The sequence below is a fragment of the Pantherophis guttatus genome, chromosome 6 (genome assembly GCF_059756535.1).
Source record: "Pantherophis guttatus breed Tessera chromosome 6, ASM5975653v1, whole genome shotgun sequence".
NCBI lineage: Eukaryota > Metazoa > Chordata > Lepidosauria > Squamata > Colubridae > Pantherophis > Pantherophis guttatus.
In genome coordinates, this window is record NC_142068.1 from 66,974,438 (window position 1) to 66,999,421 (window position 24,984).

Consider the following 24,984-nt stretch of genomic DNA (forward strand, 5'->3'; position numbering starts at 1 on the left):
AGGAAAGTAAAAAAGAAATATCTGCCAATCCAGTATTCATTTTAAAATCAAGAATATATTTGATTAGCATCAGAATGTAAAACAAGGTGGATTGCCTAATTTCCAAAAAGATGAAGGACCCATGTGCTGACTCTGACAAAGGACTTGATTTCTTAAAGTAGGGACATTTTATTGGCTATTGCTATTGATCTTCTTTTCATTCCTTGTTATTTTTCTTCTGCCTTTCATTAGACTAAACCAATTCCTTGCTTCCTCTGGCTGTGAGCCCACACATTACTGAACAAAATGTACTGTAAATGCTTTTTTGTATACTCTTGAATTTTTTTGCAGAAGAAATCAGAGTATTCTGCTCTCCAGGTGGGAAAAAATAAATTATAAAATGTACAAATATAATTATAAATAATTAAACCTACAAAAACTGCAGCATAAAAGAGCAAAACGTTAATTATGCTAACATATCTAGAACAACAGATCAAAGAACAATAGGAAATAATAATAATAATAAAATTCTAAAGGTCCAGAGGACTTTAGCTTCTTTACTTTCTGTTTGTCGATTTTGTGGTCTCGCCAGTTCTTGCATCCAGGAAGTAGAATTTCTTGCAAATAATCCAGTGCTCCATTGTTACTACTTTGTCATGCCGTTGCTTGTAGTCAATCTGTGTGTTCATCTTGCAGCAGCTGACTAGGTGATAGACTGTTTCTTCAGTTTCTTTGCAGAGTTGGCATCTGTTGCCTGTTGCTATCTTCTCAATTCTGCTTTTGTATGCATTTGTTCTTAAAGTTTGGTCTTGTGAAGCCAGAATTAGCCCCTCGTTTTTTTTCTTCAACTTTCCTGCTCTTAGCCATTGCCAGGTCTTGTTATCTGCTTGGCCTGATGGGTAATACTTTGCCTTGCTTCTTCTTCATTTGGTCTTTCTTGTATGCCCGTTTGGTCTCTCCACTTAGAGGCAGTCCTTGATTTATGACTGGCTACTTAGTGACCGTTTAAAGCTACGATGGACCTCTCCAGGGCTACAACCTGGATTCATAGACGGTCGGGCTCCCTCTGTGGTCACCTGATCATATTTTGTGCATTCAGGAACAGACCTGCATTACATTGTTTACAGTGTCCCATGGTCACATTAACTTGATTTAGTGTTGTGGCCCGTCAGCAGCCTGTGCAGATTGTAGCCGATTCCGACAACAAGGAGACTGGTGTGGTGGTGTGCCAGCAGCCTGTGCAGCTGGCGCTCGAGTTGGAAAGTGAGGAGGCTGGAGAAGATGTGGTGCCAGGGCCTTCAAAACCTCCAGAAGCTCCCATAAGTGAAGAGGAAGAAGAGGAGGAGCCTCTTCTCAATGCATGGGCGCATAGAGCTGCCAAAAGGCAGGAGTGGCTCCTCAGGAGGAGGTCTCCTCGAGAGTAAGGCTTGGGGCTAATTGGCCATTCCCTTAGCCCAGTGTTTCCCAAACTTGACCCTTTGAAGATGTATGGACTTCAACTCCCAGAATTCTTCAACCAGGCATACTGGTTGGGGAATTCTGGGAATTGAAGTCCATGCATCTTAAAATAGCCAAGTTTGGGAAACACTGCCTTAGCCTATTTAAGAAGGAACATCGCTTGCAACAAGCTGTAGAGAACAACTTTAGTTCACGCTCCTTCATGTCTGCAAAACTGTTTCTGGGCTTTCTGCCAACTCTAGTAAGACTGTGATTACCTTTCTTAGAATTCTGGTAGGCTGTTAAGACAGTTCATTAACAGCCTTTGAATGATAAAGACTAAGTTATTTTGAGTAAATAAGCTTTGTATAGAGATTTTGTGTGCTGCGTTCTTTGGGGTCTGTAGCTGGGGCAGAACATTCATGTTTTTGCAGAAACTGATACTTACTTCCAGTTTCTGGCAAAAAACGACCATTGCGGACAATGGATTTTCTTTTCTTTTCTTTTCTTTTCTTTTTTTTTGCATAATTATTTTTTATTTTATAAACAAACAAACATACAATACATAATCAATTCTTCAGTGTATCATCTAGATACATCTTTTGTGACTTCTTCTTACTCCTCTGATCTTCTTAATATTTTCCATTCATTTGTTATAACATTCTCCCCACATTATTCATTTATTTATAACATTCTCCCCATATTTCTAGCTTACTATTAATATATTTATCTATCTTCACTCTCCCCTTTCTTCTTCCATTGCTTCATTGCAACATTACCCTATATATATCTCTTCTCTAACCAATGGTAAAATTGTCCCCATAACTTAAAATATTCCGATTCCTCTCTTTCTTTAATTATCAAAGTCAATCTATTCATTTCTGCACAATCTAATATTTTTTTTAATTGCTTCCCCCTCTGAAGGGATTTTTTCTGCTTTCCATCTTTGCGCAAATACTATTCTCGCTGCAGTTATTACATGTATAATCAAGTATATATTTTCTTTACTGATTTTCTCTGGTAGAATACCCAATAGGAACAGCTCAGGTTTTAATTCTATATGTTGTTGTAGCATTTCTTCTAATCATGTTTTAATTCTAGTCTAATAATTTCTTGCTTCTGGACATGTCCACCACACATGATAATACAATCTTGGTATCTGATGACATTTCCAACATTTAGCTGATTTATCTTTAAACATTTTTGCTAATTTTTCAGGTGGCATATGCCACCTATAAAACATTTTATATTGGTTCTCTTTATATGTTGTGGACATTTTTAATTTGTAATTGCTTTCCCATAACTGCTGCCATTTATCTAGCTCAATTGAACATCCAAAATTTTTCGCCCAGGCTATCATTGTTTCTTTTACCTATTCTTCTTCTAGTTCAATACTAAGTAAATAATTATATATTTTTTAATTATTTTATCATCTGTTCCTGTGAGTATCCTATCCAGATCTGTCATTTCTAAATAAAAACCATATAATTTCGCATCGTTTTCATTTCTTGTTTGTATTTGCATATGTGTATACCAATCCATCTCAATCCCTTGTTCTTTTATTTCTTGTTTCCCTTTCAATTCCCCCTTATCTGTTAATATATCCTTATATCTAAGAATATTTCTAAGATTAATAATATTTGGGTGTATTAGCACTTCCATTGTTGATAACCATATTGGTATTTTCAAATAATATTTATCTCTAACTTTCTCCCACACCAATAACAATGCATTTCTTACATAGTGTCTCTGAAAGTACCTATGCATCTTGCTTCTGCCATACCATAAGAATGCATGCCATCCCAATTGTAGATCATGTCCTTCCAAGGTTAATAGCCTTGTATTTCTTAGTTAGTCATAGTCTTAGTTGTAGTCTTCCAAGGTTAATAGCCTTGTATTTCTTAGCCTCCAATGGGTTTTCCTAATGACTGTCACAAAAAAAAAAAAGGTTTTAAAACTGGGAGTGGTGACTTGCCTAAAAACCACCATGACTTACAACTGTAATTCTGGGCTCAATTACAGTTATAACTTGAGGACTTACTAATAATTCTGGAATGGAGTGGGAAAGCAGGTCCAAGACCTGCAGGAATCTTGAAGGGTAGAAAGCAGAGCATGGGGTGTCTCATAGGAGGGAGGTGTTGGGAAGCCTGGACAGGTGGGCCTGAGCTTGCACTAGGTCTCCCAGGGCCTCCCACACTCCTGAGCTCCACTTAACTACACGAATAGGGTAATTAAGCAAAGTACTTAATAACAGCATAAGAGGGAGCCGGGTAGGAGGTCATTAAAGCAGCCGTTTGGGCACCTCACTTAATGTTACAACTTGTGACCATAATGGGCAGACTCCATTATGGTTGTTAGTTGAGGACTACCTGTACTCAATACATCTTCATAGTATACTAGCTTCAGTGCATCTTCACTCTTCTTCAGGTATTCTTCTGATGCCCTTTTTTCTTCTTAAACTCTCTAACGTACTTGCAACATTCCACACCCACCAATTTTTATTAGTAAGTAGAATCTGTCAACATTGCTGCACAAATGAAAGGCATGGTTCATTGTAATGATTTTTGTGGTCTTCTTATCAAGGGCTTTTAGTTCTGCTTGAGTCCAGTCCACTATTCCAGCTGTGCATTTAATGACAAGGATTGCCAGGTGTTAATTGCTTGATGATATTTCCTCCCCTGACTTTAAGATTTTCTTCACTGTCCTGATGTATTCGCTTATAACCTTCTTCTTGATTTTAGTGTGCTTGATGTTGTCAGCTTGAAGGAGGCCCAGTTTCATCTTGACTCTTGATCTTATTTCCAGAGGGCAACTTGATTCCTTCAGTTTTCACTATTTTTCTTCTGTTGATGGTGTGAGTGGCACATTTGTCTAGTCCAAATTCCATTGCAATATCTTGCCTCTATATACAGTGTTCAGTTGCTGTATTTCAGGTGGTATTTTTTTTCATGCAGTTTCAAATCTTCCATGGAGCATATAATATTCCAGACTTAATAATTGTCAATAAGACAGATAAAAATTCTGGATAGTGGATGTCACAGTACTTAGAGGAAGCAAAAGGGAAGAGAAAGAACAGAGAAAATCACAAAATACAAAGTCCTGCAGATAGGAGTTTGGTTATTACCATTGATGCCATACCAAAAAGCCTTGGAAAGGACTTATAAAATCAGCGTATTAACAAAATTTCCATCTGTCAATTACAAATGGTCACATTGCTTGGATGCACTCATGTATTACCCTGTTTCCCCCAAAATAAGACATCCCCTGATAATAAACCCAATTGGGCTTTTGAGCGCATGGCAATAAGGCCAAGCACTTATTCCAGGGTTCAAAGAAATATAAGACAGGGTCTTATTTTCGGGAAAACATGTTATACCAATACATTATGACGTCCTAGGTTCTTGAGAAGAACTCGATGCATACGAAGGCCAACAACAATTAGAGAACTGGCAGCTGTGATTTCACATTGTTGTACATATAATAATAATACTATTAATGATATATAAAACATAGGAAAATAATGAAGCAATTTTTAGCTCACCAATCTGTAAAGCCGATTCTTAAATGGTGTCAGAAATATTCAGTGATATGAAGCTATGGGAAGGCATTATTTCTATTACAAGGAGGTGAAAAAGACTTAATGACATGTGTTGACATTAGGTTTTCTAATCTTAGCAAAATGTAAAATAATAGCTTCCTTGAGGAATTAAAAAGGGGACATTTTGCTAATTATAGGCACAGCTGGAAGATGAGCCAGAGAAGCATTGCCATGCATATAGGTCAAGTGCCAACCAAATTAGGAACTTTGAGCTGGAGATCAGCCATTCTGAGAGGCTTGGCAGTCAAAGGAGCAGGCCATGGAGACTGCTGGAAGACAGTCCATGCCTTTGACCTAATGCATTTGCCATATCTGTGAGCCTGTACTAGCCACAGTAAGACGTTTGGAGGCTGGAGGAGTGGGCCAAGAGCAGGCCAGCTGCAACCTGGCCATGGGTGGTATATTGGCCACTTCTGTAGACTTAGTGTAGTTCACTCATTGTGCCTGTGGGCCTTGCGCTGGTTGAAGAAATGAACCAGAGGACTGGCCACCTTTAGAGCTCTGGCCACAATGGCGTTTGATATGATTGTAACCCAGGGGTGAAATTCAGCAGGTTCTGACAGGTTCTCGAGAACCGGTAGCGGAAATTTTGAGTAGTTTGGAGAACTGGCAAATACCACTTCTGGCTGGCCCCAGGAGTGGGGAGGGAATGGGGATTTTGCAGTATCCTTCCTTTGGAGTGGGGTGAAATGGAGATTTTGCAGTATCCTTCCCCTGCCACACCCACCAAGCCACGCCCACAGAACCAGCAGTAAAGAAATTTGAATTTCACCACTGCTGTAACCTCTTCTGCTGTCGGCCTCTATCCTCACAGACTGTATAAACTCTATTTGACATTTTATCAGAAGAGACCAACCAGAACTCTAGAGCTTTGGGATACTGGTGTTGGCTAGGCTATTGGATGAGGGGAATAACAATAGAACGGTAGTGTCCTATGAACCCTTCCCCCCATAGTGTCCATTTTTAGCTGTAAAGGGATAAAAGAATCAATCAGCCTAATTCCACCTGCTAGCTCAGGACTTCTGACTGTGTGACTCCCCCCATCTCTGGATGAGATCAAGAGGTTGGGTAAGAGTGAATGGGAAGGTAACCCTTACCAGTTGGTAGGAGCAACAGGGAGGAGACTCCTGTAAGTATGAAGGTTTGTGTTTGTTATATGTTTGTGTTTATGTGTGTGTGGGTTGAGTTGGGGAGATGGTCACTGGGTACCCTGATAGTACTGAGAGTCTATGAAGCTAAATTGCTTCAGGATGCCCGGATTCTCTCCCCCCCCCACGCCCCCCACCCCAGAATGGCTAGAATCAAACACTATGCGAGGTGCCCAACCATGAGAATTGGTGGGGGAGGTGGATTGGAGAATAATATGGCATTGGAGGGATATGGGCCAGCCAAAGTGTTACAGTGATAACAAGCATAGGAAGATGTAGCGAGAGACTAGGAGTGTGCCATTCTTTGGGATGACAGAACCGATGTCTCATACCGGTTTCATGTTCCAACTCCTTAGTCCTAATCCCTGGACCCAATCAGTAGGCAGTCAGCGGTTCTGGTTTTCAGTTGCTGTTCTAAATGCTAGAGCAATCTATAATAAGACCTCCCTCATCTGAGATTTAATCACTGAAGAGAGACCTAACCTGTCTGGGCCTGGAAGATGGGGTGGCCCTTTCAGAAATAGGACCAGTTGGGTTTGGGTACGGAACCAGCCAAAACTTCATGGCAAGAGTAGAAGTGTGGGCAGTCATCATTTGGGAATCCCTTGGGGCCTTCAGAGGCACTGTACCATACATCACCGGGTGTGAGACCCTGTTCATTAAGTTGAGTTGTAGGGGCCAGTTGGGGTTGTTGCTGTTGCACCCAGCCTCTCTTCTACATAGCAACCTCCTTGCCTGAGCTCCTTGGTTCCATTTCTGAGTTGGCAGTAAGAGTTTCCTAGACTTGCGGTCTTGAAGACTTCAATCTGCCTTCTCTGGAGGTGAGTTCTGAGATGGCTCAGGACTGGTAGAAGTGATGATTTTACCAGAAGTTCTCTATCACTTCAACGGTACAATCTGGCTATGTGTAATAAGTAGGGAAAGAAATTTGCATTTGCTCATATTTTTATCCTCATTTACAGTGACCAATGTTGGCTTCAGGCCTCTAGTTTTTGATAATAAACCGCCTGAACAATATGTTGTAATCTTTCAAATAGTTGTTTGTAATAATGCCAAAATGGATACATACATTGTTCTGTGTTTTTGAAAGTTTATATTTGAATGTGACATTTAGCCTAAATTTCTTCTTGCCTCCATCTGCTAGAAGGCAAATAAAACCCTTAGGCGCTCCCAAAGCCACCTCTGGGATACAGTGGTAAATGTCTTGCTGTCTCCATTTAAAGCAATGAAGTGGTATCTGCCAGTTTGCAAAAATACATGTCTATCGTTGATGAATCTAAGGATTATCGTTGAGTCCAAGTAACCCAGAGGCAATCCATCTAAAATGTCACATGTGAATAAAAGCATCTGGTTGTGTAAAACAATTGCTTCTCTCTTTTTTTTATAAATAATGTTCTGGTAGCTCTAAGGTATCTGGTAGCTTCTAGGATTGCCTTTTTTTTTCTTTTTAAAGGTGCATCTTTCACTGAAATATGCATCCAAAGCGAGACAGCCGACTAAAATCAAATAAAGAAGAATAACAAGTTGAGAAAGCCTCCAAAGGTGGGGTTCCAATTTCAGGATTTAGAATGGACAAAGTCAAAGATAGTCTTGTATCCAAAGGGATACTGAAAATTAAAAGGACAAGGCTTCTCGTGTGAATATTATATAACTGAGTGGTGGAGTGTGTGTTTTGTATGCAAAGTTCCAAGGCTGATCTCCTAGGGAGGCTGAGCAAAATTCACATTTGAAGTAACGAATGAGATAGAGAACAATTCAAGCCCCTTTAAAGGCAATTATATGCTCCATTTCTTTTTCTTTCTCTCCCTCTTTGATAAGAATTAAAATTACAACATGCTCAGTACGGATTAAGCTAAAGCAGTTATGCAAATACAACCAAGTTGGCAGATTCAAACATTCAAATATTTAAAATGCTTGGTTGTATTTAACAGTTTGCAAAGCAATGAGAACAATGTTCGGCACAGTCTACTTATGAAAATGAGGGTCTTCAACTTGCAGTGGTTCCAGCTCCTAACGACTGGAGCAGCATAAAAAGATAGACCCATGTCTATGGATTCCTGCATTGGGCAGGGGGTTGGAGTAGAAGTCCTCCAATATCCCTTCCAGCCCTGTGATTCTAAAAACCAGAGTTAAATTTCCACACTTCTCCACTCTGACACAGTGATTCTTTCCTTGACCCAGTTTGGCCATTGTGGTTCCCTCTGGGCATTAGCCAAAGATGGCCATTTGAAGATGAAGGTCCCCTTCCCACCAGTGGTGGGTTGCCCCCGGTTTGCACCGGTTCTATAGAACTGGTAGTAAAATTGGCAGGAGGCTCCACCCACTGACCCCAACGTCATCAGAACGCTTCTGTGCATGCGCACGGCCCCATTGCAAACCAATAGTAAAGGTAAGTAGAACCCACCCCTGCTTCCCAACAGGGGTGGGTTCTACTTACCTTTACTACCGGTTCGCAGTGGGGCCGCGCGCATGCGCAGAAGCGTTCTGATGACATCGGGGTCAGTGGGTGGAGCCTCCCACCGGTTTTACTACCAGTTCTATAGAACTGGTGCGAACCGGGGGCAACCCACCACTGCTTCCCACTAAGAGTCACTGCCCACCTAAGTGGAAAATTAGTGGCCGATAAAGACATTCAAATGCTTAGGTTTTCTCTTCTAGTCTTGTGCCTCCTAGACACATCAAATTGTGCAGTGGTTACAGTCTGACTTCTAAAGGCTACAGATGCAAAATAAGTTGCCACTCGCAATGGAAATATTTAACTGCAACCATGCTATTTATTGCAAACATTTGAAGTTTTATTTATTTCATACTCAGCTTACTCTGAATGTCACACCTAGAAGCTATCCAGTCAAACTTTACTAGAACTCTATTGTGAGCCCAGTCTTTGGTGTACGTTCTTCAGATATCCTTCTACACAACAACCTGAATGCAAATATGTCATCTAAAATATTAGCCAAGACAATCTTTTTGAGGTGAATCACTGGCTCAGCTAACTTTTGATGATATATGCAGCATTTCACTCTGTTTTAATATTGCTTAGTCTCAGCAGGGCTACTCATGAATTTAAACAGAGAGTCCTTGATCTAGATATATAAAGTGATAGATCTAAAATTGTGATGGTAGAAAATACACATAATTCAGAGCGAAATGTTGGGTTGTACCAGTTTTCTGATCTTGGTTTTTCATTTGCAGATAATGCAAATGCTGAGATAGTCTCTTCAGTGCTTTGATCTTGGAGAAATGGGAGGTTTCTTGTTTGTTGTGAAATATATCATTGCCTGTCCTGCCAGCTTCTCCTAACTGTGATTAGATGGGCTGTGTTTATGGATGCTGTTGTTTTCTATATGATTGACAGGTCATTATCTGGTTCTTGTTAAAAACAATGCAGTGCCATCTTCTGTTTATGTTGTTAATCATTGTGTGATAAAGAGGGTGGATGTAAAAGTTTAAATTTTTAAAAGTAGATTTTCTTAGTTAAGAATTGATTTATTTTTTTCTTATTTATCTGTATCAGTAGAAAATTGCTTAGAACTAAGAAAATTGATGAGATTTTCAGCACCCTTTGATGCTGTAATTCAGTTTAAACTGACTGTGAAGAATGACTCAGAAGGCAGAGAACAAGATGTGGACTTGAATTTCAAGGCCTAGACTTGCATTTTATCAAAATATTAAGAGGTCTGTGTGACTGGATCAAGAAATGTTGTGATCAAGAAATGTTTCAGATCTCAATTGCTTTGGTTTAGACCAGGAATGTCCAATCTTGACAACTTTAAGACCTGTGGACTTCAACTCCCAGAATTCCTCAGTTAGCTTAGACTATAGTGAATCACTATTTTTCCATGACGGTGGGCAGGGAGGATGCACAGGACTTTCTAGAAGCCTGACCCACTGATAAATTAGTAATCAACAAATATATAGAGTAAGAACCTGTCTATGCACTATTCAAAAACAAATATCAAACAGAGAAGCAAACAGTGCAGATCACTGCAATTTCCACCATTATGTTTGCAGTGGGGGAGGCTGCCTGCTGTTTTTTCTCCAGTCATAACAACGAATCAGTTCATAGAAAATAATATTAAGTTTACAGCAGCATTCTGCCTGGACTTCCTAGAGAGCTAGAAAAACCCATTGTGAAGAAATAAATTGTTTCAGGGAACAGGATATAGCCTCAGAGATGAGACAAGTGTGCATATTCTTCCCACAGGGTCTTCATTCGCAACAGTTGTCTTGTGGAGACAACTTCCCATTAGGCTGCATTTCAAATTAAAAAAAAAAAAGAACCTTCAATGAATTCTCACGTTTGGTATTCTGGCAGTCATCGCCCTGCCCTTGCCTCCACTTAGAGTTCATAGCCTCTCTATTGTGACCTTTTTTGCTTTTTCTGAAGTAGTGGGAAGGTGTGGCAATTTTAAGTATCAGTGGTTTTCTGCTAGACACATAATCAACTTTGTCAACAGTTTTCTATTGCTATATCCAGGACGTCTTTACATGCTTCAAAATCTTATTTTAAATTCCCCCATAAACATTACCCTGATTTTTTTAGTTCAGATTCCTGGCTTTTTTTAAAGTCAAAATGTATTGCAATGGGTTTCAGTGCTATAAAACTACCAGTACTTGTTTATATTTTTCCTGTCTTTTATATGAAAATCCCATTATATTGTTTGGCATTTCAGATAATTACTTCTGAGCTACCACTTTATATTTAGTTCTATCCCTCAAGCTACAGCTGTTAGACCTTGTGATTCTAGTAAAAGTTAATCACATCGGTTCAAGGTTGCCATTGTCTAATCTGAACTCAATACTTCACACTTTTTTTTTGTTTTAGTTCACAGAACTGTGTGCAACTAATGAATTGCAATTCCAATGTAATATTTGAAATGGAACCATGGGGTCCTAATTGTTTCTGAAAAAATTGTAAAATAGAAGTTTATCCAATGGTACCGTTATTCTCGGAAAACATGAGATACATTCACGATGTAATAATTCAGCAGAAGCAGAACTAGTAGTGTAATCTCAGCCAAAGAACAGTGTTTCTCAGAGGATAGTGCACATAACCCTGGTGAGATTCAGAAGCAGTCTTGTGGGACACAGTTTTTTCATAACAAACATTACAAATTAACTGTCCAACATTCCCCATATCAAAGTATAAGCATGACCTGTCAATCTGGTGGCCTCAAATTCTTTCGTCCCAAAGGTGCTTTTTCAAAAGGCAACTGGACTTCGTTTTTCCTTGAAGATGTTTTATTCTTATCTCGGAAGCTTCTTCAGTTCTGACCATTTCCTTCTCTACATTGTGAAATTTGTGTTCACTTAGAAGAACCAAAAAAAAATTTAGCAGTGGAGGGAGAAGTTGAGGGGAAAGCCTTTCCTCTCCTTCCATTTATCGTCAACAGGATAGGTCCCATCAAGTAGATGAGAAGAGAAAATGGACGAGTAGGACATTTCAGTCACCTGGACGAGTAAGACATTTCACTTGTCATCCAAGAAGCTTCTTCAGTTGTGACCAGTCAGAATTGAAGAAGCTTCTGGGATGAGAAGCTAAATGTCTTCATAGAAAAACAAAGTCCGGTTGTCTTTTGAAAAAGCACCTTTGGGACAACCATGACCTGGATGACTGAGAATCTCCATGGACTCCTAGTTCTTCTACATTCTGATTCATTTGAGCTTAGCAGGAAAAGTGCTGCTGCATGAGTTCCATAGCATTGCTAACCAAGGATTTATTTTTTTTCCATACTCACTCCTGGGAGCCCCTTCCTTGATTTTCTTGCCTTTCAGTTTACCACCTACTTGTCCAGCTGAGTCATTTCCCCTTCTCATCTACTTGATGAGGCCTATCCTGTTGGCAATAATCGAGAGAATGGGAAAGGTTTTCCCCTCAACTTCTCTCTCCACTGCTGTATTTGTTTTTTTAATTGGTTCTTCTAAGTGAACACAGATCTCACAATGCAGAGAAGAAAATGGGTGATGAATCACTTGGGGAAGGCTTGAGGAAAATAGGGTGTCTGACTTGAATTAGCAGCAGCTTTCCTTCTTTTCATCGCTATCATTACCTCAAATTTCTTCCTGTCAGTATTTTTCTTTTGCCTCAAAGTGGCAAATTGCATCCTTTCTCTATGTTGCAGAGATTTGAAACAAGGGATGCAAGAAGCTTTGATGACTAATGTCATTATTGGGGAGTTCATTGGCCAGGAAGGGGATGCCATGAATGGTCTTTTGGACCAGATGAGGAAACCATTTTCAATGATAATAAAATTAATTAGAAAGGTGGGAGAGATGTAATTTTTTTCATTAATTCTAATAGCAAATGTATGTAACATAGAATTGTCATTCATAGAAAAGTTGGACTTTTGTTCTTTCAAGAGTTGATATTAGATTGAGCACCACCTCTCTAGAGCTTCTTTCAACCGGAATCATTTCTATACTATATTGATTGTAGGGGCACTAGGATGAGTGTTTTATTTGAAAAACACGTATCTCCTAGGAAACTTGTTCAGCTTATGATGGGGCCTGACAATGATTCACTGTTTAATTATAACAGTTACTAATATGCATTGCACACATTAAAATGGGTTTGGTTCCAAGAAGTAACTAGTGTCAACATCCCGTATTTCACTATTACTTATTGTACATGTAAGTAGCAAAAGAAATGGTAAGTCTGCTTAATTATTAAAACCTTTTATACAACATAAATAATATTTAGTTTATGTCAGCATAATGAGTAAATACATCATTTAAGCCAGCTTTTCTTATATAGGCACAAACAGTGCATTTTCTACATCCCCTTTTGCCCAGCATCCCTTCTCCGCTATATTTTTCGTATGGTACCTGCTCCCAAGCAGTGATTACCCTTCTGGGCTTCTCATCCTGAGTAGCTTAGAGTTACTGGTCTAATTTTCCTTTCACAAAGCACATAAGGACATTTTAAGAAGCAAAGCTTGAGAGATATAGCCTCCTCAGCATCACAATGAATCCCAACTAGGCCTGGGGCCAGCTGCTAAAGTGGTTTAGGCAGCCGGTATCAGCAGTGGCTAAGGCTGTGGCTGGAGGCAACATACTTATCAAATTTATTTATTTTATCAAATTTCTATACCCCTATAGGTCACTAGTGTGACTGTTGGCAGTTTACAGATAAAACAGTAAAATCATACGAAAGCTATAATTAAAAACAAAGTTAAACCCCAGATTAAAAACAGAGATTAAAAAGAACAATTGCAGAATTAAAAAGCAGAGGAAGTGCCTTCAGCCCACCAACCATCCCCAGGGTTGCATGGTATGTTTAGAACCCCAGACCGGTTGGCAGAGCCAGGTCTTTACGCTCTTCCAGGAGGCTAGAATAGAGGGGCCTTCCTCGCTTCTGGGAGCAAGCTCTCCCATAGAGTGGGTGCAATGGCAGAGAAGGTTCTTTTCCTAAAACCTGTATGCAGAATGTCAGAATTATGTGTTACACCATATATTTCTTTTCACAATATGCATATATATATATATATATATATATATATATATATATATATATATATATATATATATATATATATATATATATATATATATATATATATATATGTTTTCTGAGGTTTTCGCGGGTGTTTGTATGTAGGTCTGTGGTTATTCGGGTTTTCTCCCGCGTAAAATTGGAAGTGTCTTGGCGACGTTTCGACAAAGTCTCATTCGTTATCTTCAGGCTGGTGTTTTCGGCTTTGTGCTTCTAGGAGCAATGTGTGACCGCATTGCTCGGAAAGCTTTCCTCGCACAAGCACGAAGCCAAAGACATCAGCCTGAAGATGGCGAGTGGGACCTCGTCGAAACATCGCCAAGATACTCTCAATCTTACACGGAAAAAGACCCGAATACACCAAAACTTGCATATATATATCAACATTACCGTACGTAACCCCCACTCTTCTGTGTGCCATCTTTATTTTGTATTCTCAGCTTTGGATTGTTTGAATAATTCTAGCTTTAGCATCCCTGTAAAAGAGATTTTCTAGCTTGGCGATATGCCTTCTTCTTGTTCTCTACATCTCTTCTTGGGGTCAGAACCATATTGTTTAGAACATTGGTTCCCATCTCTGCTATCAAAAGTTTTACTATGCGCTAATATTTACAAAGGAAAGTTCAAGATTGGAAGCTCATGGGTTCAGGTTTGTCATTTTGGGTTCTAGCATATTAATTACATAATCAAGTAAGATAGAACATTTGTATTCTTTCAACATGAAACAAAATAATTGTTTGCCCAAAGCCTGTGTGTGATATATTTTTGTGCCGTTAGCTCAGGTTCTAGATTGGGAATAGAGAAGACACTGCCATGTTTACAAAGGACAATGGCTTAGTTTAATAGGCCTTTTGCAAGGTTATACTTTTTAATCTATTAAAGTTGGATAATAACATATAATACATATGGTCATTCTGCTAGAAATGTTGGTTTGGCTAATTTTTCAGAATAAAATTATTTTATCTTCTGTTTTTAAACACATTCTTCACTGTCAACAGTAATCCCTTTTTGTTTGAAAACAGCTTTCATTTTTAAGGCTGGAATGTAGGGATTTTGATTTTTTTTTTTTCTTATTGAAAGGTTGCATCCATGGTTAAATGAAAATAATTTTTATTGAAGTACCCCCAGTTTCGAATGCATTTCACACTGAAATTCTAAACTATATGTTTCTAAATATGAAATTTATACTTTCTAGACCATCACACTGTATTTTCAGTTTGTTTTATTTCCAGTTTTAATGAGTGATTGAAATTGATGAACTGAGTTACGTTCAAAGACTCTTGTTTCAAACTTTAAAAATATTTACTTGATGCCAAGCAAATTCACCTGTCAAATAATTGTCTTTGAAACAGGTTCTATCTGATTAGTGGAGGAGTTCCTTTTATTATCTGTGGAATTACTGCAGCAACCAACATAAATAATTATGGGATAAAAAGTTACGCTGGAGCTCAGTTGTAAGTATATCCCTATATTTTCCATGTATGACGCCACTGTTATTTCTGTAAAAAATAAGCCATGATTAAATAACTTTCAGTCTGGAACCATACAGCCTAATCCAGGATCCCTGTCAAGTTAGTTACTCCCTATCAGCATGTAGTTTTTGTCATTTTATAACATAACGTATTATACTCTGCACACAGCCTATGCTGCGGGCTAATTATGGTTTTTTATGTTTATAAAGTAAATATATGAATGCATGAGGGGACGCACACCTGTTTAGAAATCCAGCGATTTCTTCTAAATGCATTGGTTTAATTGAGTACTAAAAAGTACCACAGAGGCATTAATAAATTGTGTATTACAATATTTTGGTAGCATTTAAGGAAAGCATTTCAGTTAATATCCAGGCAGATTCAGTGTTCCCATATTTATAAACAAACAGAGGAAGTAAAGCAAACTGTGTTTTTCCTTCATGGAAATACTTTTAGGAAATTTTATTTGAGAAATACATTAGAAAAAAGGAAGAACTTCCGCAGATTAAAGAGAACACAAAACTCTTCTGGAAGTTCTACCCTATTAAAGCCTATTTATTCCATCATGTGTGATTAGACAATCACTTATAATCAACAGGGTGTTAAAAGATCTGATTATTTATGTTCATAAATTTGTGGGAGACTTTCCTGCCAGCACTTTTACAGAGGTTGTACTACTTTAGTTTAATCACTTTAATCACAGGCAATCAATACCAGATATCACAATACGAGTAGAAAACCAGGAAACAGGTGGAGGGGTAAAATTGCTCAGGGGAGTGAGAGAGAGGTAGACTAAGCCACAGCACAGTGTCTTGTAAGCCTTATTCATTTTTCACATCATACACATGTAGACCTTCCAATGTCTGTGTGCTTTTATGGGGCTAAGTTTTGAAGTGGCCTGTGATGAAGAGCCTTTTGAAAATACCACTGACCCACAGAAGGGGAAAATTACATTGGCTCTCACTGGGGGGAGATGTTGTCTGGGGGAAGGGTTGTTGTGTTGTTTTTCTTAAACTAAACAAGAGAGCTGTTCTGAGGAATCAGAGGAAGCTGTTAATATTTTATGTGTTAGTGAGACACACTTGAGAGCAGAGAAATTCAAATAAGGCCACACCTCTACAACCTGAAAGGTACATGTGAGCATCTACTGAATCAGCTCAGAGTTTATCCCCTTGTTAATCCTAGCGCCTGGAAAGCAAAGCCTCTGTAAGTGGCTGCTCAGGATATTTGGTGGAGGGGGGGACCTATATTCAAGAGTGCCTGGAATAAAACTAAGCAAAACTACCACACAGCAATAAGGAAGAAAATACAGGTGGTCTCAACTTAGAACAGTTCATTTAGTGACTGTTCGAAGTTACAACGGCACTGAAAAAAGTGACTTAGGACCATTTTTCACTGTTGCAGCATCCCTATGGTCAAGTGACCAAAATTCGGATGCCTGGCAACTGAATCACATTTATGAGGGTTGCAATGTCCCGGGGTCATGTGATCCCCTTCTGCAGCCTTCTGACAAGCAAAATCAATGGGGAAGCCAGATTCACTTAACTACCATGTTATTAGTTTAACAACTGCTGTAATTCACTCAACAAATGTGGCAGGAAAAGTGATAAAATGGGGCAAAATTCACTTAACATGTTTCTCACCTAGCAGCATACATTTTGGGCTCAATTATGGTTGTAAGTCGAGGACTATCTGTAATTATGAATTATTTTCATAATTATGCAACGTACGAATTATTAGCCCTGGCTCTTAGAAGAAGAATAGAGTTGCACAGCACTGTAATAACAGTAAAGTGTGTATCATTGTACCCTAACTAGGGAGGGCATCCTAAAATCAGGGGGCTACCACTGAAAAGGCCCATTCCGGGACAGCCACTCACTCACTATCCTTCCCTAGTGGAGATATTTACGGGTAGTCCCCAATTTACAACCAGTCACTTAACGTCCATTCGAAGTTATGAAGGACCTCCCTGAAGCTACTTACAACTCGTTTTCAAAGATATGATGGCCACACCCATCCAAGGTCATGTGATCACACTATGGGCACTTGGCAACCAACTCGGTTTTACAGCCGTTTGCAAGCATCCCATGGTACCTTGACTGCAATTTGCAACTTTTTCGCCAGTTCCACTTTCACTTCTGGTTTCCAGCAAAAAAAACACCCACTGTGAAAAATTGATTTTCTTAACCACCACTGCATTCGCTTAAGGACCACTGCATTTGCTAAACGACTATCACAAAAAATTGAGTTTGGTCACGTGATGCTTCAACTTTCAACTGCAACAACCTTATGACCTTAATTTTGGATTCAATTATAGTTTTAGGTTAAGGACTACTTTTAAAGGATTATTTAAATTCATATATTACTTTGTCCAGCTTTGGGCACTGGGTTGATGGATACAGACTTTTGTTCTTCCAGGCTCCTGTATGTTAACTGCTCCCCTCCTTTACATTAGTTGAGAAGAGTCTGCTTCCTCCACTTCTCTACACAAAAGGGGAGGTTTCAGCAATCACACTGCCAAAAAATTTCTACACTAGTGGCTCTGAGTGAACACCATTTCCCATCTTTTTTTTTTATTGGAATCAAGAAGCGAATTCAAGTGGGATTGTAGGGAAGGAAGAGACAAGGGAAGCAAGTGACAAAGTGTGTGTTGTAGTATCATGCCTATCATACATGTCCAGTGTCAGGACACCAATATGAAAAGACAATGTGATGTTGCAATGCACATTCCATCATTATTTTATCATTGTAGTTTGTATTAGAGACCTTTGAGTGAGCGAATCTCTAAACATCCCCAATTTTTCTCTGTGGATGCACTCAGATTTGACAATACACCGTGAGGTAATTTTATTAGCTGTGTTTCAAAACCAGAGTATTGGATTTGGTATCTAGAGAGCTTTAATGAAAACTTGTTTTCTTGTATGATACGAGAGCCAGTGTGATGTGGAGATTAAAGGGAGTTTTATATTTACCTCAGCTACTGATCTCACTGGGGAACCTCCGCAACAGGCTGAGATCCTATCAAACATATTGCTTAAAATGTCAGTTTTAAAAGCTGTTCTATGGGTAAAAACTAGATGGGTGTTACAAGTAGTCCTCGACTTACAACTATAATTGGGTCCCAAATTTTCATTGCTAAGCAAGGTGGTTGTTAAGTGAATTGTGCCTGAACGTATGACCTTTTTGCCATTTCTTGTTAAGTGAATCCTGCAGTCATTAAGCAAATCCTTCTTCTGCCTGATTGATTATGGAGATTCTCAATCATCCAGGTCATGATTGTCTCAAAGGAGCTTTTTTAAAAGGCAATTGGACTTTGTTTTTCCTTGAGGGAGAGATTTCACTTCTCATCCAAGGAGCTTCTTCAGTTCTGACTGAATGGTGTGTGGAGGGATATGGAAAGCTTTATATTCCTTTGCAGTCATCTGGTCGTTAGCATTCTCTCTGAAAGCCAGTGAGGCCACTTGGGGGTTTATCTGTGCCATCAGGGTCACCAGAATCATCTCACCTGCAGATAGGGGTGGAATCAGGGGTGAAATGCTCCCGGTTCGGACCGGCTCAGGCGAGTTGGTAGTGATGGCAGCAGGCAGTTCGGAGAACCGGTAGCAAAAATCCCTGCCCCCGCCCCCCATGCCCAGCTGAGCTGCGCAAGCATCAGAGTCTTTTTTTCTTTTAAATGGCTCTGACGAGCCAAGCTCTGGCGAACCCAGCTGAGTTGCCTGCTAATCGGTAGCAAAAATCCCTCCCCCTCCCCCCCTCAGCTTGCTTACCTTAGCTGCTGGTCGCAACACCTTGCTGTAATCCCTGCAATCCATTGCATCAGCAAGCAACTGAACCTCCCTACCTGCAATCAAGCAGGCAGGGAGTTGTGGACTTCAACTCCCACAATTCCTCAGCCAGCAAAGCAAAGCTGGCTGAGGAATTCTGGGAGTTGAAGTCTACAAGTCTTAAAGCTCCCTTTGGGAACTTTAAAAAAATAGTTAATTGGTGTTTTTTTTAGTTGTTCTTTTTTTAGACCTAGCCATTTAAAGTTTAGAAAGTTTTAAATTTAGCTGCTTTTATATAAAAATAAAAATAAATAAAAATAAAATAATATTTGTTCAGCTTTCTGAGATTTAGGGTGTTTTTGTAGTGTTTCACTCTAACTACACAAACACACAAAATCTCACAAAGCTGTATGTGGAATTTTGTGTGTGTAAAGTGTGAAAGTTAGTTTTTTGGGCTCTTTGTGGCTGTGTGAGATTTCTGCTTGTTGCAGGGGCCATTTTGGGTCTAGCACAGCTGCTTTTATATTGTGGGTGAGCAGTTGTGTTGTGTTGTGTTGTGTTTTGTAGGTTAAAAAAGGGCAAAGAAGTGACATTGACTTGGCCACACCCACCTGACCAACAAGCCATGCCCTCCCAGTCACCTTACCACCAAGCCACGCCCACTAATTAAGCCACGCCCACAGAACCGGTAGCAAAAAAAATTAGATTTCACCCCTGGGTGGAATACCCTTGGAACTGCTGAAAGGATTGTGTTGTAAACAGGAGATAGGTGATTCAGATGACCCTGTCGGCACAGATAAAGGGCTCTCAGAGAGAGTACTAATGACCAGATGACTGTAAAGGAATTTAAATCCTTCCATTTTCACCCCTGCCCCGGACATTCAGTCAGAACTGAAGAAGCTTCTTGGATGAGAAGTGAAGCATCTTCCTCAAGGAAAAAACAAAGTCAGGTTGCCTTTTGAAAAAGCACCTTTAAAAGCCACACACACACACACGTTCTCCATTGACTTTGCTTGTCAGAAGCCCATTTGGAAAGTCACAAATGGCGGTTGTGTGAAATCCAAGACACTGCAAATCCAAGACACCACACCCAAATTTTGATCATGTGACCATGGGGATGCTGCGACAGTTGTAAAGTGCAAGGACTGGTTATAAGTCACTTTTCTCAGTGATGTTTTAACTTTGAACAGTTGCTAAATGAATCATTGTAAGTAGAGGTTTACCTGTAATTACCTTTACTATGCATATGTAAGCCCCATTTTTGTAGATGACATATTTTTTCTAAACAATTTACAGTATTGTAAATGTATTTATTTATTTTGCATTCGCAGGTAATTTGTCTTCAATATTATTAATTTGATTTCTTTTCTCTTTTTTTAAAAAACTCTATTCCACCCCACCCTTGTGTGTAGTTGTTGGATGTCATGGGAGCCAAGTCTTGGTGCATTTTATGGACCGCTTGCATTCATTGTTCTGGTAACATGCATTTACTTCCTCTGCACCTATGTGCAATTGAGGCGTCACCCAGAACGCAAGTATGAATTAAAGGAAAGGATAGAAGATCAGCAGAGATTGGCAAGTCCTGAACTTGGCCATAGTCACATGACAGACATTGGATCAGTTTCCCAAGCAACCTGTTCAATGATGTCTTCATCCTTGTTGGAAAATGAGCACTCCTTCAAGGCTCAACTTCGAGCTGCTGCGTTCACTTTGTTTCTGTTTACTGCCACCTGGACTTTTGGCGCCCTGGCTGTTTCTCAAGGACATTTCTTGGATATGATATTTAGTTGCCTATACGGAGCATTTTGTGTAACCTTGGGGCTCTTCATCCTCATCCATCACTGTGCAAAGCGAGATGATGTGTGGCATTGCTGGTGGTCCTGTTGCCCTTCTCGGAGGAACACCTACTCGGTGCAGGTTAATGTCCGTCCAAAAGTTAATGTCAACGGTGAAAGCCAAGCTCATGCCTCATGCCTTCAAGAATCACCATGCCCAAGTAAATCTGCCATTTTTAATCACCCGGCCATTAGTCACTGCAAACTCACTAATCTACAGGCTGTTCAAAACCATGTCAACTGCCTTTCGCCGGTCACTCCGTGCTGTGCAAAAATGCATTGTGATCAGCTCCTGGAAGATGAAGCTCATATTCATGTCCACAACGAAGGGACTTTCAGACCCAACATGCACATTCACAGATGTTTGAAAAGTAGAACTAAACCACGATATTTTAGCCGACATCGATCTGCAGGAGAAAGGGAGTATGCTTACCACATCCCTTCAAGTATTGACGGCAGCATACACAGCTCACATACAGACAGTCCCCATAGTACACATGACAGTCACTCAGGCCACAGGCGGCCATGTTGTGCAAAAAACAGTCCCTATCCAACCATCACTCAGCCTGAAAGTAGTGATGCAAGTACTGTGATCTACAGTTGTGCTAAAGTCCCAGAAACTGAGACAGGCCCTCATTTTGAAATGCATCCACGGACACAATCCTTGCCATTTAGCACAACCAGCCACAATGGAATCCTAAAGGGAAACTTGCATGAAGCCATGATCTATAGTTCAGATAGTACAGGAAATATCAAAACGGGGCCGTGGAAGAATGAAACTACTGTGTAGTTGGTAGGCCACATTTCTCAGCTTGCAGCTCAAAGCATCTTAGACTGCAAACCTATACACAGCAATTTGTGAGTCAGCCCAATTAAATTCGGTGGGCTTACTTCTGAGTAGACCTAGGTAGGTTTGTACTGTTGATCTTTGTTTTTCTTCTAAACCGAATAAGATACTACGTGTTGGTGTGGCACATGAGATAACTGTATAGGTTTTCAACCTATTTTTTTTTTCCTTAATAAGAAGAGGCTTTTAAAAAGCAGGGGCAGTCTCGAAATTATTTTTAAAAGAACGACAGAATAATGTTCAAGGGAGAATGAAAATGTAAACCTAGGAAGCAGACTGTGAGGTGTTTGTAGTACAGGTAGTCCTTAACTTATGACCACAATTGAGATTGGAATTTCTGTCATATGTTGAGCGGAAGCCAATTTTACAACAATTTTTATGGTGGTCATTGTGAATCACTACAATTGTTAAGCAAATCACATTACTATACAAATCTATGTATAGATTTGTATAGTATCTTTAGTATCTTTCTCCAATGGGCCTTTTTATTTTTTATGCCTGAAATCACATAACAGCAGGATGTGGCAACTGGTCATAAATGTGAGTTAGTTGCCAAGCACTCAGATGGTGGTCACATGATCATGAGGGTAATGCAAGAGTGGTAAATGCAAGTTGCTTTTTCCGGGCCACTATTAAACAAAAGGTCATAATTCAAGGACTACCGGTATCATGTAATGTGGTATTGTTTTCTTTTTATTTATTTTTTAAATCTGTATTGGCATCAGATACTTTTCTACACATATCAGCATCACAGCCTTTCCTTGGTTATTTTTTGCAACAAAAACGGTCTTCTATTAATTTTTGAAGTCAGCAGAAAAAGAGAGGATTTTATAACCAGCCTAACACAGCTTTTTAGGCCTATAAAAACGATGCTGTCTCTAAAAGATCTTCTGTAGCCTATGGCGTGTAAACCCATGTATGTCACTGTTCTGTCTTCTTTCTCTTTGGAAGGGAAACACTAGGTAAAGTCCTACGTTAACATCTACAGTGCTGTACGGGTTGTATTATTTTTCGTTGTTAAGATTATTGTTATTAATAATAGTACTTTTAATTTCTGCATGACATCTGTCAGGATAATGCCATTTGTTGTTTTCTAATGTTGCATATGTACAAAGGAAAAAAAAAAAAACCTATTGTAAAAGGCTGTGACTATCCATGTTGGTATAAATCTAGAGCATTTTGACTCTACGAAAAGAAAAAAAAAAGGAAAAAAACCCTTCTGCACTCCTTTAAGTGGCACAATCCTTTCTATGAGGTTAAAAGATTGCTTTGATAAGGGTGCACTCTAATGTCTCTGCAAAGCATGTCCCATTGAATGTGGCACTGTGTATGTCTCTAGTAGCCGTCTCTCCACCACTTTCACTCTTTGGTCCATTTGCCTTTGGGAATTAACCTGCCAGTAGCCCTATCATCATCAGTGCAGGCAAAGTAGTGCTTTCCCATTAACTCTTTGAGGACTGCAATTATTCGCTCAAGAAATAAAGTAGGACGTCAGCAGCCCGAGCTAAGCACTTTGAAAATGCATTGATGTCAATGAGAAAGACAATTGAACCTGAGTACTAGCTTGCATTTTTTTAAAACACTGAAACCCAAAGTGCTTAACTTTGATTGGATTGTTTCCTGACAATGTTTCCAGATTGGAGGGAGGACTTATACGTGCATTGTTATGCGATGATCGTCATCATCACAGCAGTCCAGTCCAAGAGTAGCTAGTAAAAACTTGTGACCATGACGGCCATTCTAAGCAAACCCCCGGCCCTCACTGCATATATAGGACTTCACTGTAACGAAATATCACTTTAAGAGCAGATGTTTAAATTATGCTGTATTTGGGATGAAATCACTTCCTTTGTCACGCCTTTTTAATCCATTGCTAAAACAAAAATGGGATTGCCTTTATATTCCTATACATATTTGACCCTTCACTGATTTATTCTGTTCGGATCTAGTAATCTCGAGGGCCAAAATTACTCTCTGTTCATGAACTTTCAGCAAAAAAAAAGTGTTTTTTTGGTATTTTTTAGTTGGGGGGGGGAGAAAAATCCATCTATGAATATCTGAACACATTGCACTAATAAACATGAATAAGAGAATTACTGTATAGTTGCTGTTTAAGATTTAAAATAAAAGTACAGTGCAGTTTTAAACCGGTGACTTAAAATGAAGGGAATCATACAACTCAAGGTGTGGTGGGGAGCGGTGATGAAAAATAATCAGTCATTCCATGCTTAAAGAAGAAAGCCAGGGAAGGAATCAAGATGGTGGCAACCAACCACTCAACTGAAGCCCTGCCTCCTTTTTACATGCGTTGTAAAAAAGGGGGACCAGCTTTGATCGCATAGCTGTGCCCCCCCTCTGGATTTTTTTTTTTAACCACCTCTTTGCAGATATTCTTGAATCACTCAGTATTATGTGGATGTTAGAAGTCAATTGATAAAGATGTCACACATTCAATTAACCTTGACAGTTTGTTTCTTGCGGGGAAAAAACCCTTGCTTCATATCAATGGGCTTCTGCTCCTGACAATCTTAAGAGAGCTCGGTTCATTATCTGTATTATTATCAGTACATTCTAAATCCATTTATGTTCCGTACGACTCTTTTTTCATCACGCTGTACATACACAAATGATTTTAAGTGGGAATGCTATAAAAATGTGGGTCAGATGAATACGTTCTGCAGTCTTTGCAGGTGGGGACGAAGTACTCAAAGGGTTAATGCTCAGTATCTGAGTGCAAGGAATTAACTTTTTCTTTTTGGTATTTTTATAAAATTCAAACACACACACCTATATGTGTATATATATAACTATATATATTGTAAATTGTAGCAAATAATGTATTCATTGTATGTTTACACACGCTCTTATGTGTGTCTTTCAAAAGTGAACACAGCAGAATACACTAAATGTGTGTTGAGATATGAACAGAATTTCATCTTTTCATGATTGCTTCTTTCAGACGATAAAAAATTCCCGAGCTTTATTATGTATCTGCTGTATATGCTTGAACTGTCTCAGAAACTAAAATACAGTATTTTGCGTTGTGAGTATAATATATTTCCTAATTTTTATAATTTGTTTTTTTTTCATGGACGTGATACAAATCCACAACATCAGTGAAACTCTGTAGACACATAAATATGCTGTTCAAAGCCACTTTTCGGTATCTCAGTGGTATTTATAATATTCTGTATTATCTATGTTATTCAAGACCTCTAGAATAATGCAAAATAGTTTGCACATCCTGAGATACAGGCTAAATAGTCACCCTGCAGACATACACCCAGAAAAATGTTTCCAGCTTGTCTTTCCCCTTGCCAGCATTAATCTGTCTTAAGAAAACCAAACAAAGATAATGAAATAGGTGCTGCTTTTCACACACACACAAACATCTTTGGCATAAATCTTTCCT

The 24,984-nt window shown here is 39.2% G+C and overlaps 1 protein-coding gene across 4 annotated transcripts in view; it reads left to right on the forward strand.

Annotated features, from left to right (window-relative positions):
* Positions 1–24,625, forward strand: part of ADGRA1 (adhesion G protein-coupled receptor A1) — a 397,321-nt gene extending 372,696 nt beyond the window's left edge. For all 4 annotated transcript variants that reach the window (XM_034436536.2, XM_087871687.1, XM_087871688.1 and 1 more), the window contains 2 exons: positions 15,007–15,108; positions 20,303–24,625. In XM_034436536.2, the coding sequence (XP_034292427.2) occupies positions 15,007–15,108; positions 20,303–21,515 (1,315 nt within the window). In that variant the 3' untranslated portion in view covers positions 21,516–24,625. The remainder of the gene's footprint in view (positions 1–15,006; positions 15,109–20,302) is intronic.
* Positions 24,626–24,984: the final 359 nt, after the last annotated feature.